This window comes from Takifugu rubripes, chromosome 3 (assembly GCF_901000725.2).
Source record: "Takifugu rubripes chromosome 3, fTakRub1.2, whole genome shotgun sequence".
Classification (NCBI taxonomy): Eukaryota; Metazoa; Chordata; class Actinopteri; order Tetraodontiformes; family Tetraodontidae; genus Takifugu; species Takifugu rubripes.
The window spans coordinates 901808-915087 of record NC_042287.1 but is presented as its reverse complement, the minus strand read 5'-3'; the positions used below and the strand labels follow the sequence as shown (position 1 = coordinate 915087).

General features: G+C 53.2%; 3 protein-coding genes across 4 annotated transcripts; all 3 read right to left on the bottom strand.

Moving 5' to 3' along the window:
• Nucleotides 1-413: 413 nt before the first annotated feature.
• On the bottom strand, nt 414-2873 carry gpr182 (G protein-coupled receptor 182). The gene is made up of 2 exons (XM_003976107.3): nt 2467-2873; nt 414-1717 (listed from the first exon to the last, which is right to left on the bottom strand). The coding sequence occupies exons 1-2, from the start codon at nt 2578-2580 to the stop codon at nt 653-655; spliced, it is 1179 nt and encodes a 392-aa protein (XP_003976156.2). The 5' UTR covers nt 2581-2873; the 3' UTR covers nt 414-652.
• A 158-nt stretch (nt 2874-3031) lies between these two features.
• pip4k2ca (phosphatidylinositol-5-phosphate 4-kinase, type II, gamma a) lies at nt 3032-7162 on the bottom strand. The gene is made up of 9 exons (XM_003976101.3): nt 6750-7162; nt 5790-5887; nt 5615-5711; nt 5391-5540; nt 4480-4665; nt 4290-4403; nt 3801-4062; nt 3616-3719; nt 3032-3553 (listed from the first exon to the last, which is right to left on the bottom strand). The coding sequence occupies exons 1-9, from the start codon at nt 6906-6908 to the stop codon at nt 3473-3475; spliced, it is 1251 nt and encodes a 416-aa protein (XP_003976150.1). The 5' UTR covers nt 6909-7162; the 3' UTR covers nt 3032-3472.
• Nucleotides 7163-9306: 2144 nt separating this feature from the next.
• Nucleotides 9307-13275, bottom strand: igfbp6b (insulin-like growth factor binding protein 6b). 2 transcript variants are annotated; one of them, XM_029834476.1, is made up of 5 exons: nt 13122-13275; nt 11927-12481; nt 11531-11565; nt 10201-10320; nt 9307-9907 (listed from the first exon to the last, which is right to left on the bottom strand). In XM_029834476.1, exons 2-5 carry the CDS (start codon nt 12261-12263, stop codon nt 9794-9796), a joined length of 606 nt encoding a protein of 201 aa, XP_029690336.1. In that variant the 5' UTR covers nt 12264-12481; nt 13122-13275; the 3' UTR covers nt 9307-9793. The 2 variants fall into 2 exon arrangements, with proteins under 2 accessions (XP_029690336.1, XP_003976153.1); XM_003976104.3 differs by lacking the exon at nt 13122-13275 and having other exon boundaries at nt 11927-12731.
• Nucleotides 13276-13280: the final 5 nt, after the last annotated feature.

Genomic DNA, 13280 nt, shown 5'->3' with positions numbered 1-13280 from the left:
TTGCCTTTTATTGCCCCACACCCCCACACACACACACGAGATCATGTTTTTCTTTCCATCCTTCACAGAAACTGCTGAATGTGAAACAAACCAGTGGACTCAGGTGTCAGCTCAGCACGTCCAGCAGCGACAAAGGTTAGCGATTACCAGGAAGTGAGGTCACATGACCGGCGTGAACACCCCCCCCATTTTCCTCAGACGCTGAAGGAATAAATACACATCGGTATTCAGACCTGGACCATGAAGGAGTCATTTGAAAACAACTGGAAATTGTCGTAAACACTGATCTGCTACAACAGACAGCTTTTTTTTCTTTTTTTTACTATTTAAAAAGGTCATGTTGAAGCTAACCTGGTGTGAAACTCGAGCCGTTTGTCTGGTGAAGCTTCAGTTAACCCACAGAACACCTCCTGGGTGGGTCCAGATAGAACTTTATTGAATCAAAAGGTGTGACAGCAGCATCCAGGCACAGAAATGAGGACAAAATGAAACATTCTCACACTTTTCCGAGGTTTTTATCTGCTACTCTGGCACAATAGCACGGCGCCTGCCTCAGCCTAGCAGCTTTAATGGCCACGAACGACAAACTAGAAGGTGATTTTTCATTGGTAAATAAGTCTTTGAGCAACAGCAGGAAGCCCCCAGACAGGCCTTATGAGCCCACATCAGACTGACTGGTACTGGCGTTGCTCAGCTTCCGCTGCTTTCCCAGGTCTCCCCCGTTGGGCACGTGGGGCTGGGTGGCCTCCCGGGGCAGGGAGTCCACCACCGCGTTGATCAGGTTGTTTCGGAAGCTCTTGCTCAGGAAGTTGTAGAGAATGGGGTTAGCGACGCAGTGCAGGAGAGAGATGGCGTCAACCACGCTCAAGGAGAAGTACAGGACCTGTATCATCCTGCAGCTGAACAAGAAGTGGTACAGCTCATCCAGCACCATCAGGAACGTGGCCAGGTGGAAGGGGAACCAGCACATCACAAAGACCAACGAGTACACGTGCACCAGCCACAGGTTCCGCCGGTCCTGGACGTCCGGGGCAGTTCGGAGCGCGCGGGCGATCAGCACGTTGCAGGTGATGATGACGGCGGACGGGAGCAGGAACTGGAAGAACAGGCGGAGGACGGACATGGAGACGAACCACTGAATTTCGAACTTCTCAGGCATCAGGTAGCAGCCTGGCTCGTCCAACTCCAGGAGATCCACATGGACGTTCTCCAACAGAGCCAGAAAGAAGGAAAGGGCCCACAGTCCTCCGCAGAAGATCCAGCGGCGCCGGCCCACCACCGGGAAGAAGGCTGGGAAGGAGGGCCTGGTCAGGGAGAGATAGCGCTCCAGGCTCATGAAGGCTAGGAAGAAGGAGCTGCTGTAGGAGTTGATCAAGTAGATGAGGTTGGTGACCTTGCAGAGGAAACGGCCCCAGAGCCACACATCACTTATGGTCACCTCCATCATGAAGAATGGCAAGACCAGGATCACCATCAGGTCTGACAGGCTAACGTTGATGATGCAGAACAGGACGCCACTGGCAGAGTGGCGCCGCCGCCAGTTGACCCAGACGACCAGCGCGTTCTCCAGCAGGCCCACCATGAAGCAAAACAGGTAGAGGAGGAAGAGGAAGATGCGGCGCCACTTCTCATCCAACTCGATGGCGCAGTTGTGCCAAGTCCACAGCGTTTCGTTGTCGTGGTCCAGAGAGTGGTTGAGCTCAGCGGCCGTCATGGTCTGCAGTGGAAAACACAGTTCTCCTTTAGTTTAGCTTAATCAGATTAGGAATTTATGTAACGGAGGGGGGGAGAGAGAGAAGGAGGAGGAGGCAGGGGAGGGGGGAGAGAAGGAGGAGGGGGTGGAGGAAGAAGAGGGGAGGGGGAGAGGAGAGGACGAGGAGGGGGGAGGGGAGGAGGAGGGAGAGGAGGAAGGGGGAGGGAGAGGGGGGAGGAAGGGGGTGGGAGAGGGGGGAGGAAGGGGGTGGGAGAGGGGGGAGGGGAGGAGGAGGGAGAGGATGGGAGGAAGTGGGGGGAGAGAGGAGGTGCAGGAGGAAGAGGGGGAGGAGGAGAGAGGAGGAGGAAGAGGGGGGAGAGCGGGTGCAGGAGGAAGAGGGGGGAGAGGGAGAGCGGGTGCAGGAGGAAGAGGAGGAGGAGGAAGGGGGGGCAAGTTGACTCAAATCTGTGTTGGACAGGTGGTTCTGATCCCTGGTGGTGAAAGTCTCCTCTGGAAGCTCTCCCAGCTCAGAAGGTTCACTCAGACGTCACCTCCATCATGAAGAACAGGCCGGACTCAGGTGGACCAACACGTCCTCAATGTTCTGAAGCGTTCAACCGACCTTGACAACCACCTCCCTGACAGGAACGTACCCCCAGCCTGGAGGACCAGCTTTAGGGAACCTTTGGAACCCGAGCCTAACGGGTCCACAGCTCAAGTCCCGGGGTGAAGGAAACTGCTGGAATGAGACTGAGTGCAGATGTGGACTTTACCTGCTCTGGACGAGGAGGACGAGGATGCTCGGTCCGCTTCGGCAGTTCTGGAGAACTCTGGGTTAATGGTTGCAGATGAGTGTCCACTTCTGATGCTGAGATGATGTGAGCCATCAACAGTTCCCACCTCCCATTAATACTCACACTCTCTCTCTCTCTCTCACACACTCACTCACACACACACACACACACACACACACACAGCAGGATATCCTGCTGTGTGTGTGTTCAGTGTCCACCGTGATTGTCCCTGGATGGTCTTCAGGCCACTGGAGCTGTCAGCACTTCAGTCTTTTTGACCCTCCACAGACGCCGTCCGCCTGTTCATCCGGTCTGGAGCCGCGTGTCCAGGACAAACCAGTCAGCACATTCCGTGTCCTCCGGTCCAGCAGGAAGGAACCAGTCAGCAAGAACACCTCTTCTCTCCTTGAAGCGCCATCAAAATAAACTGGGATGGGGGTCAAAGGTCAATGTGACAGCGTGAGCCTGACCCGGTGGAGCGCCCTAAACCTGTTGGCATGGTAACCGGCGTGTCCCCCGGTGAAAAGAAAGAGTCCCACACGTTTCAGGATCTTTGTAAAATATATTTTGGTCCAAAAGCTGATTGTGCAGTAATGAAGCATCAAACAGACATCAAAGCCTCAGCCGAGCTGGGGCGCCGCCACCCTCACACACACATCCCAGCACGCCGCGGCAGTCGCGCCCGCCTCCCCTCGCGCGCACGTGAAGGGCGAGGAAGAGGGAGGCGAGGAGCCGCCTCACCGAAGGGGGTTGGGCTCACAGACGTGTGGGGTGGATGTGAAGCCTGCAGGAGTTCCACAGGGAGGTGAGCCGGCCCCCCTCCCGGTCTGGAGGTCCAGGGTTGGCTCCCCTGCTCTCAGAGCTTCATCTGGAGAAACGAGTCCACGTTGGAATAAATAAACGCGTCAGTAGTGAGTGATATTGCTACAGCGTGATCTTCGGATCACAGTGGGGAGGATCCGTCGGGCGACGCTACCAAGCGGCGCTACGCAAAGATGATGGAGATGAAGTCACGGAACCTTTTGGCGTACTGCTCAGGGTGGACTGTGGAGATTTCGGCTCCGGCCTGGAACACAGACACATGGTTAGCGCGGCGGCCGCCATCAAGCCCCGCCCCCCCACACTCACCCCGTGTTTGACCGTCTTGGCTGCGTGCGCGGCTTTCTTCTTCGTGTCGTACTGGGTGAGGACGTCGATCAGACCCATGAAGTAGACTTCCCTCTGAGGAGCTCCTGGCACGAGGAACACAAACCTGCAGGTGAACACTCCACATCTCCGAGGAGGAGGCGGCACGGGGGGGCGGAGTCACTGACCTGCACAGCTCCTGATAGCGTACACGTCCACGTAAGGGTCAAACTCTCCGGGGCCCAGAGGTTTGCAGGAGGACATGTAGCCAGCGATCCCCTCTGGGGAGGTGCCGTAAGACCCCACGGTGGCGCCTGGAACCAGGCCGTTCTCCGCTTCCTGCTCGTCCTCGTTGGACGCCTCGTCCGCCTCTTCCTCTCGTTCCCCGCGGCCGATGTCGTGGATGCCGAGCAGAAGGCTGTAGTCCATGATCTTCAACTTCACCAAGAACTACAGCACAAGACAGGAGGGGGGCCTTCGTCATAGCTCAGCCTGGTCACTAATACCCCCCACAGCCTAGAATTGTACCCCTATTATAACAGTCAGTCAATAAAATCATGGAAAATGCTGGAAAACATGAAAGGTGGCAGAAGAACTGATGAATGGAGACACGTTCTTCTGATCTAGCGGTGATGGCGCCGCCCTGTGGCAGAGCTGAGCAACAGCAGCTGATTTACCTCCACGTCTCTGTTGAGCTTCTCCATGAACTTCTCCTTCTCCTCCTCGCTCACATACACCTTCTGCATGTTGTTCCTGAAGTCCATGTCCTTGAAGGTGGGAAGCTCTTTTTCCTACAGTGAGCAAACAAAACCCTCTTTAGGCCGGAGGAACACGAGCAGAAAGGTCAAAAGGTCCAAGGGTTGTTACCCTCTCTTTGTCACTGGCTTCACGGTCCACCAGGGAACCCTTCAGGTCGTACTTCCTGTGGACCACCAGTCTGTGGCTGAACATGTTCCTCATGACAATCAGGTAGGTCTCCTCGTTGTCCACGCTGACTCGGTACATCCCCAGGAACTGAGGCAGCAGAGTGCTGCCGTGGCACTTGACGATGTGCTGCAGACACAAACAGGACTTCAGCTGCTCTGTTCCATCACCACCGAGGTGACATCTGCTTCATCACTTGGATCCTCCTCATCACTGAGTGTGTGGTCGTCTCCTGAGGAGCGCCCCGGCTGTAGGAGGAACTCCTCAGATATAGGAGGAACTCCTCGGCTAAAGACCAGCCTTAACTAGTCTCTGAGGCTGGTCTATGGACTGTTGCTCTGCAGTTACCGACTATCCTGGTAGGTTGTAAAGTCCCTGAACACCTTCAGCTCTGATCACTCTGAGGAGCTTCTATGGACCATGGAAGACCTGACAGACCTTCAGCAGTTATTACTGTTCACATCAGCCCACACACGCACACACACACAGAACTGGTGACTGCAGTCATTAACTAGTTCTCCCTGGACTAATGAGTGTTTCCGCCCTTGTTGTTGATATTCTACCGAGCAGCACCAAAGGACTCTGGATCACTCTGTTCCTGACCCCACTAACAGGACCCGCTGGACCAGCCTCGAGCAGCCGAACCCACCTCCGAGACCCAGTTTGAGGATCCACGTGATCACTGACCCAGCAGCGCTGGAACCTTTGTCCTGCTCACTCCACTTGCTGCTCCAGCAGATCTAAAAATAGGCCCATTTGGGTCGAGTCCTTCAAGGACCGATAAAGCTTGAGAGGCGAGGCCACCGCCAGAACATTCAGACAAAGGTTCCGGAGACCCCCCTGGATCTGCTCACCTGGTGATACTCTGACAGGATGTTGTGCATGTCCGCCACGTCCTCGCTGGAGATCTGCTTGATGACCAGCGTGCGGTCGTATGAGTTCAGCAGGAAACCTTCTCCCTGGTCATCTGCACTCCTGGTCGGAGGACTGCGGGTCAGGGAAATCTGATAACAGACGGGGAGGAGAGCCTTCAGCATCATCATCCTCACTGAGGGAAGAGTTCACCACGCGGACACACCTGATAGTCCAGGTCCTCGATACCAAAGCGTTCCCGCAGGTTTCTGAAGACTTGCGGACAGTATTCCTTGAATTTGAAATGTCCTGGAAGATTTTCTCTGTAGAGGACAGCGAGATGAAGGTGAGGAAGAGGAGGAGGAGGAGACTGTGTCTTCTGGATGACCAGGTGCTCTTACTTGTTGAAGAGGTGGTTGTTGACTTTGATCTTGCTGTTGGCCTTGAAGTCGTCAGGCAGCAGCATGACAGGAACAGGGACCTGGTTCAGGTCGTTGATCTGAGGAAAAAAGGAGACCTTGAAACAGCAGCAACGCTCAGGTGGGACCAGCTGCAGCTCTGGGTGCAGTCTGGACCTCCAACCCCTCACAGAACCAGAAAGGAGCGCCTTTCGTTCAGACGCACAGTAAACATCTGGTCCTCACTGGCCACACATGTCAAGATGTGGACCTCAAGGTCAAAGGTCAGGCATTTCGGGACAGCAACACAAAGGGAGCCTTAATGACGTTCTGCCCTTTGACCCAGTAGCAGCACAATAGTCCGGGCCAGCTGGTCAGAGACGGAGGCCAAATATCTTCCAGTTACCGTCACCAGCCCAGTTGACCCTCCAGTAGAGCTTAATGGTCCAGCATGACCTGGGTGGGCGAGAACCTCCATGGACAACATGTGATCAGTTTCAGCTGGAAAGTTTCATTTGGGATCTGGGAGATGTAAATAAGTGTTTTCTTTATTGTTGTGAGCAACTAGATTCCTGATATTAGAGGGGATTATAGTTCAGGGATCAGCGCCGACACCTGACTGAAAGGTCACATTAAACACCCGCGAAGGTCAACGGGCCAAAACTCACTCAGTTCATTCCTAAATGGAATTTATATCCTCAACCCCAGCTGGAAACACAGGCCGACCCAGTCCAAGTCCAGCTATGAAACGGTCCCGGTCCAGTCAGAGACAACCGCTGTCCAGGTGGGTGTGACGCTGTTTGGGGGTGTCCATCAGCCTAAAGCCTCGCTAGCTGGACAGTATAAACGGCTACTCAGAAGAGGCTAAATGTTGCTGTAACCCCCACCAGGACTCTACCTGCTAACTTTTGCTAATGGAGTTAGCATAGCAATGGTGCTAGCATCTAGCTTCTGCCGACTCACCGAGTGATTGACGCCCCACATAAAGACGCTCAGGATCGGGTCGCTGGCTCGAAACACCTTCACCTTCTGCTGCACGAAGTGCTTCTTCTTTGTTTTGGTCTTGGGGGCCAGGATCACCATGGGACTTGAAGTGACTCCCGAGTTCCCGACGGCAGCCATGACTGCGGCAGTGACGCGACTTCCTAGTGCGCAGCGTTCCCGACTCCCCAGTAAGGAGGGTCGCTACTGGTGCTAACGTCAAACTCGACGCACCTCCCGGGTGGGTTCGAGCGGGGCAAAGCGGAGGAAAGCGGAGCGGCAGTTACACCACGGCGTTTTTATAACCCTAAACGTTTAAATCTGCGACGTCAATCACCCCTGAACTTTCTTGGTGACGCGGTAACTCATCGACAGGCGGACACCCAACCATCTCCGCCCCTCCGGGACGTCCTGTTATTTTAAACCATGCGCTAACCTCGTGATTGACACGTGGCGGAGCAAATGACAACCGGCTGTGTTGGGTCAGGTGACCCGAAAATAGGCGGGCACTCAGCGGATGTCACTGCTGTGCTAGATAATGATAATAATAATAATAATAATGATTGTTTTCATTAGAAAATCCAGACGTGGTTAAAACAGGACTTCAGTCAGAAATAAAACCACTTTAAAAGGAATGTTTGCTAAACATAAACTATGTTCATGATTCTGAGCGACTTCCTCCTGGGATTGGTACATCCCTAGTTTGGACCCTGTGCAGTTTCCGTGGTAACAGTCAAGGATCAGAGGCAAAATTAAGTCATTTTAATAAAATAAACTGATGTACAAACAAATGGACGCCGTCTCTGGTCATCTTTGGCCACTGGAGGTGCTGTCCAGTGTGTCATGTGACCGATGGGAAGAAACCATCAACCACAGGAGCAAAGGGTCGAGCCGACGACCTTGACGTATTGAACAGAATCAACACACACGTACGCTTTGTTGTATTAATATATGTTTAATTCTTCTCCATTTTGTTTATGTTTGTTTTCCTATTTGCAGACGCTACAGGTCCCTCCGCCTGTCATCACAACACACACACACACATATACACAAGACTGTTCAGAAACATGGGAATGACACACGGTCACATGACCCTTGTAAGGACTTGAGGAAATCAGAAAGGACAGAACAGCTCTCATTCACGTCCCCTCCGCCAGACCAGCATTAAAATGTGCAAAACACAAGAGATGGAGGTTCAGCTGTGAAATAAACAACAGATAAATTAAAAGAACATTAAACACACTGGATCTATCTGTGAAGTATGCAGCACTTGAGTAGAGCTCTGAGGAACGCGATGAGTCTTTCCATAAAGGGGTTCCCATCATATGAAATAAAATAATCTGTCTTTAAATAAGAAACTACTGACAATATAAAAATACATGGCAATATACTGTAGTTCATTAAATAAATCAACAATTCATATATAAAATATTATATTGGCGTGTATAAAAATATGCCTTACAACTTTTTGAAAAGGGTAACATCTATTTGAGGATAATTGCCACTTCAGAACACACAAAATTACAACATATGTACAAACAATGGACCGACAAGCAGTCAGAACACAATGCAAACGAATGAAAGCGTCCAGCATCAAATCACCAGGATGGTTTTCTGACACCTTTAAGATTGACTGTAAGACTGTAAGATTCAAGCAGAACATGATGAGAAACAGACACCATAATAAATTAAATGGGAAGAATGATGTGATTCATCAGTGTGTCTTCAGAGAGAGGGGGAGAGGACGGTGAGGGGGACCTTTGAGTCACCTGCTAACAGTATTACAGCCCACTGAGATCAGGACACACACAGGCAGTGTCAGCTAGCTGAAATGGAGCAGAACGCCAGGACAGGAGCCAGGGAGCACACACACCTCAGGTAGGGTGGCCGAGGCAGACAAGCCCACGCTGCTGCTGCAGCCGCTACTGTAGCGGCTGCTGTAGCTGCTTCTGTAGCTGCTGCTGTAGCTGCTGCAGCTGTAGCTGATGCTGTAGCTGCTGCTTCTGCTGCTGCAGTAGCTGCTGCTGCTGTAGCTGCTTCTGTAGCTGCTGCTGCTGTAGCTGCTGCAGCTGCTGCTGCTGTAACTGCTTCTGTAGCTGCTTCTGTAGCTACTGCTGCTGTAGCTACTGCTGCTGTAGCTACAGCTGCTGTTGTAGCTGCTGCTGCTGTAGCTGTAGCTGCTGCTGTAGCTGCTTCTGTAGCTGCTGCTGCTGTAGCTGCTGCTGCTGTAGCTGCTTTTGTAGCTGCTGCTGCTGTAGCTGCTTCTGTAGCTACTGCTGCTGTAGCTGCTGCTGCTGTAGCTGCTGCTGTAACTGCTTCTGTAGCTGCTGCTGCTGTAGCTGCTGCTGCTGTAGCTGCTTCTGTAGCTACTGCTGCTGTTGTAGCTGCTGCTGCTGTAGCTGCTTCTGCTGTAGCTGCTGCTGCTGTAGCTATTGCTGCTGTAGCTTCTGCAGATGTAGCTGCTGCTGCTGTAACTGCTGCTGTAGCCGCAACTGTAGCTGCTGCTATAGCCACTGCTGTAGCTGTTTCTGTAGCTACTGCTGCTGTAGCTGCTATAGCTGCTGTTGCTGCCACGGTTACACATTCACAATCTGTGTGTGTGTGTGGGTGTGTGTGAGTGTGCGTGGGTGTGTGTGTATGTGTGTGTGTGTGTGTGTGTGTACTTTTAATAAATTAAACTTTAATAGGTACTAAAATATGCTGTTTCAGGGTTAGGACTCAGTTTTAAGGTTAAGGTCAGGGTAAAGGTCAAGGTCAGGCTTTTAGTTATGATGGTTTAAGGTGAGGAGTTAGGAAGTTATTAAGTCTTGAAAACTCCTCACAAAGCTAGAAGCACAAGGAAGTATGAGTATGTATGCATGTGTGTGTGCGTGCTTGTGCTTGTGTGTTACACAGGATGTGTTTTATCCCTGCAACATCCTGTCCAGGCCCTGTCTAGCACAGGCTGAAGCCACCCTCTCTCCCAGTGCTCCTCATCCTCCTCCTCCTCCTCCTCCTGGCTCAGAACAAATGTGCCGACTCATCCCTCACTCCCCATCGCATGGTAATGTGCCATCTTCTCTGGCACGTGAAGGCACTGGGCTGCCCAATTCATCCACGCACCAGCAGTGGCCCCGCTGCATGCCCTTGGAGGAGCGGCACTGGGTCAGAGGAGACAACCAGTGAGGAACACTATGTCATCACAGGGGGACCCTCTATGTCCCAGTTTAACCAGTCATTTACCCTCTCTATTCCAGTATAACCAGTCAGTTACCCTCTCTGTCCCAGTATAACCAGCCATTTAACCCCTCTCTCCCAGTATAACCAGTCAGTTACCCCCTCTCTCCCAGTATAACCAGTCATTTAACCCCTCTGTCCCAGTCGGACCAGTCATTTACCCCCTCTGTCCCAGTATAACCAGTCATTTACCCCCCACCTGCTGCTGTGTGTTTACCTGCTTTTTCCTGTAGAATCCTCGGGTGTCACAGTTGGGGATGTAGATGTCACGGTCAGACTGGATGATGGTCAGCTCCAGACCTCTCAGAACACTGTTGAGCAACTTTCGACAGGGAGCCTGAAGAATCAAACCAGATCAGACCCACTGGTCACCTTGAGTGGGTCATGGATCACAACCAGAGGCCTCCAGGTTGGACATCCATGAAAGGAGCTACAGTCTGGATCTTGCTCTTCTCCACCTCCACCATCTGTTGCTCAACAGACTACCCAGCCAACCCAAGAGAGGAAGTATTCCACCAGTTCCTTTCATGTCCACACCTGGACTTGAACTGGGAACCCTCCGCTCCCTGGCCCCGCCCCTACCGGCTGAACTACAACCGCCCCTACATACCAACACCAGAGACCAGAACATCAACCCTGCTGGAGGAGCTTCATTCACAGCTGATTCATCAGGCAGCAGCTCCTCCCTCCGCTGGTGGTTCTAAAGCTGGGACGGGTCCAGGTCAGGGTCCAGGTCAGGTTGCCTATCTGACCCACAGGTGGAGTGAGTTCTTCAGAATAATCACCTGGAGGACAGCAGAAGAAAGGCTTCTCTGCCTTCGTCTCAGATCTGGCGGGCGTCCGCCTGTCCTACAACATTGGACCTTCAAGTCCTGGTTTTTGGAAGGGCAGCATTCATAGAGTAAAAGATTAACAAGTGGGTCCAGTGATCACTCTACATCGTCAAAATAATCCCCCCTGATCACGGCGCCGGAGCAGCAGAGTGGAAGGGAGCCGGATTATCGGGATTTACTGTCCATGATAACTCAAGCAACAGTGGTCTCATTTACACCATCTAAGAAGGAGCAACAGGATCAGCTGCAGCAAACCCACCACAGGTGATCCAGTGGGTCCAGGGATCACAGTAACCCAGCACGGGTCGGCCCGTGGGGCTGAGAACATCGCTGGGTCCAGCTTTATAGAAGCCAGCGTTACACAATGCTTCTGTGTCACGGTCCTCGGGGCTTGAGATGACCTTACAGAGATCCACCTGATTTTTGGGATCGATTAATCTGGCAGGTGAGTTCAGACGCTGCAGATACGTGGAGGCACGAGTGGAGATGGCGAGGGGGAACTTTCCTCCTTCACATCATGCTCAATTAGTTCTGCCGCATAGCAGCACGCACATCAGCAGAGCACCACAACGCAGGACTCCAGGGCATGTGTGGAGATGCTGCTGCTGCATCAGAGCGGCCATCCTGCACCTGACTGGTCACACACTGGTCACACACTGGTCACGCACTCGTCACACACTCGTCACACACTCGTCATGATAAAGAAAAACTTACTCTTTCGATGTCACTGCCGTGTGATGGGTGAGGACCTGAGAGGAAACAACACAAGCATTAAACCACCATCACGCTGGGCATTTATTATTATATTCATACACACACACACACGCACGCACACACACAGAGGGATCATGGTTTCCCTCAGGCTGCTCTATTCAGGCCGCAGTACCTCCATCCCGCCAGCAGATGGAGATCACTGCAGCTTTACTGGCATCCCGGATGCTTCAGGCGCTCAGAGAACAGATCTCTTCGTGCACTTTAAATCGACATGCAGAGACCGAGGCTGATGCTCAGCTCACAGCTGATCACAGATCTGTGCCTCAGCAGGTGCTGCAGCCCCACGCCACATGAACATGTATGCGGTGCCATGCAGGTGAGTGGACGGCATCTTACCTGGGGGGTGAGGCCTCTCAGTGGGAATCATTCTGCTGTATTTGGCACAAAAGCCCCGTCCCTGAAGCAAAGCCTGGAGAGGACTGTGGTCCCGGGGTGGGGGGACACAGCGGAGCCCAGTGGCACAGCTCAGGGTGTACACGCCACAGGGCTCTCCCTGGGCCAGTACCAGAGTGCTGCCGGCAGCATTGTGGTCTCTGGGGGGCCGACCTGCCCCCAGCGAATCCCTGCAGGAGGGACAGACCTTGAAGGGGCCCAAGCGGTTCGCCGTGGTCCAGGATCCGCAGTGAGCAACCAGCAGCAAAAGCACAGTGGTAATGTGGGAGAGCAGAGGCATTCTGTGTCCACTCCTTCACTGGCTGTCAGTCAAACGTGGCCGAGAGTGTTTTCCCTCTTTCCCTCTGCCGTCTCTCCCTCAGCCTGACGCCTCTATACGTGTCTATACCTCTCTGAGCAGCAGCCCTGCAGCGCGCTTCAGCAGCTGAGTCCCCTGCAGCGCCAGAGGAGGCAAACGGAGCTGGAGAGAGACACGAAAAAGCACCGGCTTTTAAAGATCTGAAGAGAGAGAGAGAGGGACGAGAGTGGGGGGAGAGAGAGAGAGAGCACTTGTGATACAGGGGCAGGGACTCAGAGAGGGGGGTAGGGTGGGGTGTTGGGGGCGGGTGGGGGTGCTTATGTTCTTTTCAGAAATGATCAAAATCTCTGCAGCCTTTGTCTCCTCACTGGTGGAGACCGTCAGCAGGGACGCACGAGGCTGAGCCTCCACCACGTTGCTCTGGTGTCACAGACCTTTCTGGAATGATGTTTGCCATGGTAACAAATGTAACCCCCCCCCCCGCAAAGCCATTTGCTGTGAGATGTGCACAGCGCTGAGCTCTTCATCAGAGCAGCCGTGGCGGGTGGGAGGGTGGGGGGGGGGGCTTTACCAGGGTTTACCTGTGTGAATGGGACCGGAGGGGCACCGCGATGTGTCCTGGCTCTAGGTTGGCCACATCCTCTGCTGGACAGGCTGCAAATACTGATTGTGCTGCTAAGAGGCAGCTGGGGGGGAAGGGGGGGGGGGCACCTTTGATGCCTGCCCCCAGGAGGCATAAACAAACTCACACTTCCAAGTTTGAGCCCTGAGCGATCAGGAAGACGCAGGCGTCATGGCAGAGAGGTGTAAAGATGACTCGGCATCATATTTGCTGCTTACGTGCTGGGCCTCAGGCGACGCATCAGACTGGGATCACACTAAACCATCATCGTATAACCAGGAAGCAGCAGCAGGCGAAAGCTGGATGAGGCAGGATGTCCTCTCTCATCTCCAGCCCAGCTGTCTACTGCCTTATCTGCTGCCTCTCTGACACGCTGG

Coding starts and splice junctions, on each gene's coding strand:
- gpr182 (XM_003976107.3), bottom strand. CDS start 2,580: ATGGCTCACATCATCTCAGCATCAGAAGTGGACACTCATCTGCAACCA. Junction 1,718..2,466: donor GTCCTCCTCGTCCAGAGCAG/GTAAAGTCCACA, acceptor TTTCCACTGCAG/ACCATGACGGCCGCTGAGCT.
- pip4k2ca (XM_003976101.3), bottom strand. CDS start 6,908: ATGGCTGCCGTCGGGAACTCGGGAGTCACTTCAAGTCCCATGGTGATC. Junction 4,063..4,289: donor AGCTCAACAGAGACGTGGAG/GTAAATCAGCTG, acceptor CTTGTGCTGTAG/TTCTTGGTGAAGTTGAAGAT. Junction 3,720..3,800: donor CGCTATCAGGAGCTGTGCAG/GTCAGTGACTCC, acceptor TCCTCGTGCCAG/GAGCTCCTCAGAGGGAAGTC.
- igfbp6b (XM_029834476.1), bottom strand. CDS start 12,263: ATGCCTCTGCTCTCCCACATTACCACTGTGCTTTTGCTGCTGGTTGCT. Junction 11,566..11,926: donor TGAGAGGCCTCACCCCCCAG/GTAAGATGCCGT, acceptor GTTTCCTCTCAG/GTCCTCACCCATCACACGGC. Junction 9,908..10,200: donor GATTCTACAGGAAAAAGCAG/GTAAACACACAG, acceptor CCTCTGACCCAG/TGCCGCTCCTCCAAGGGCAT.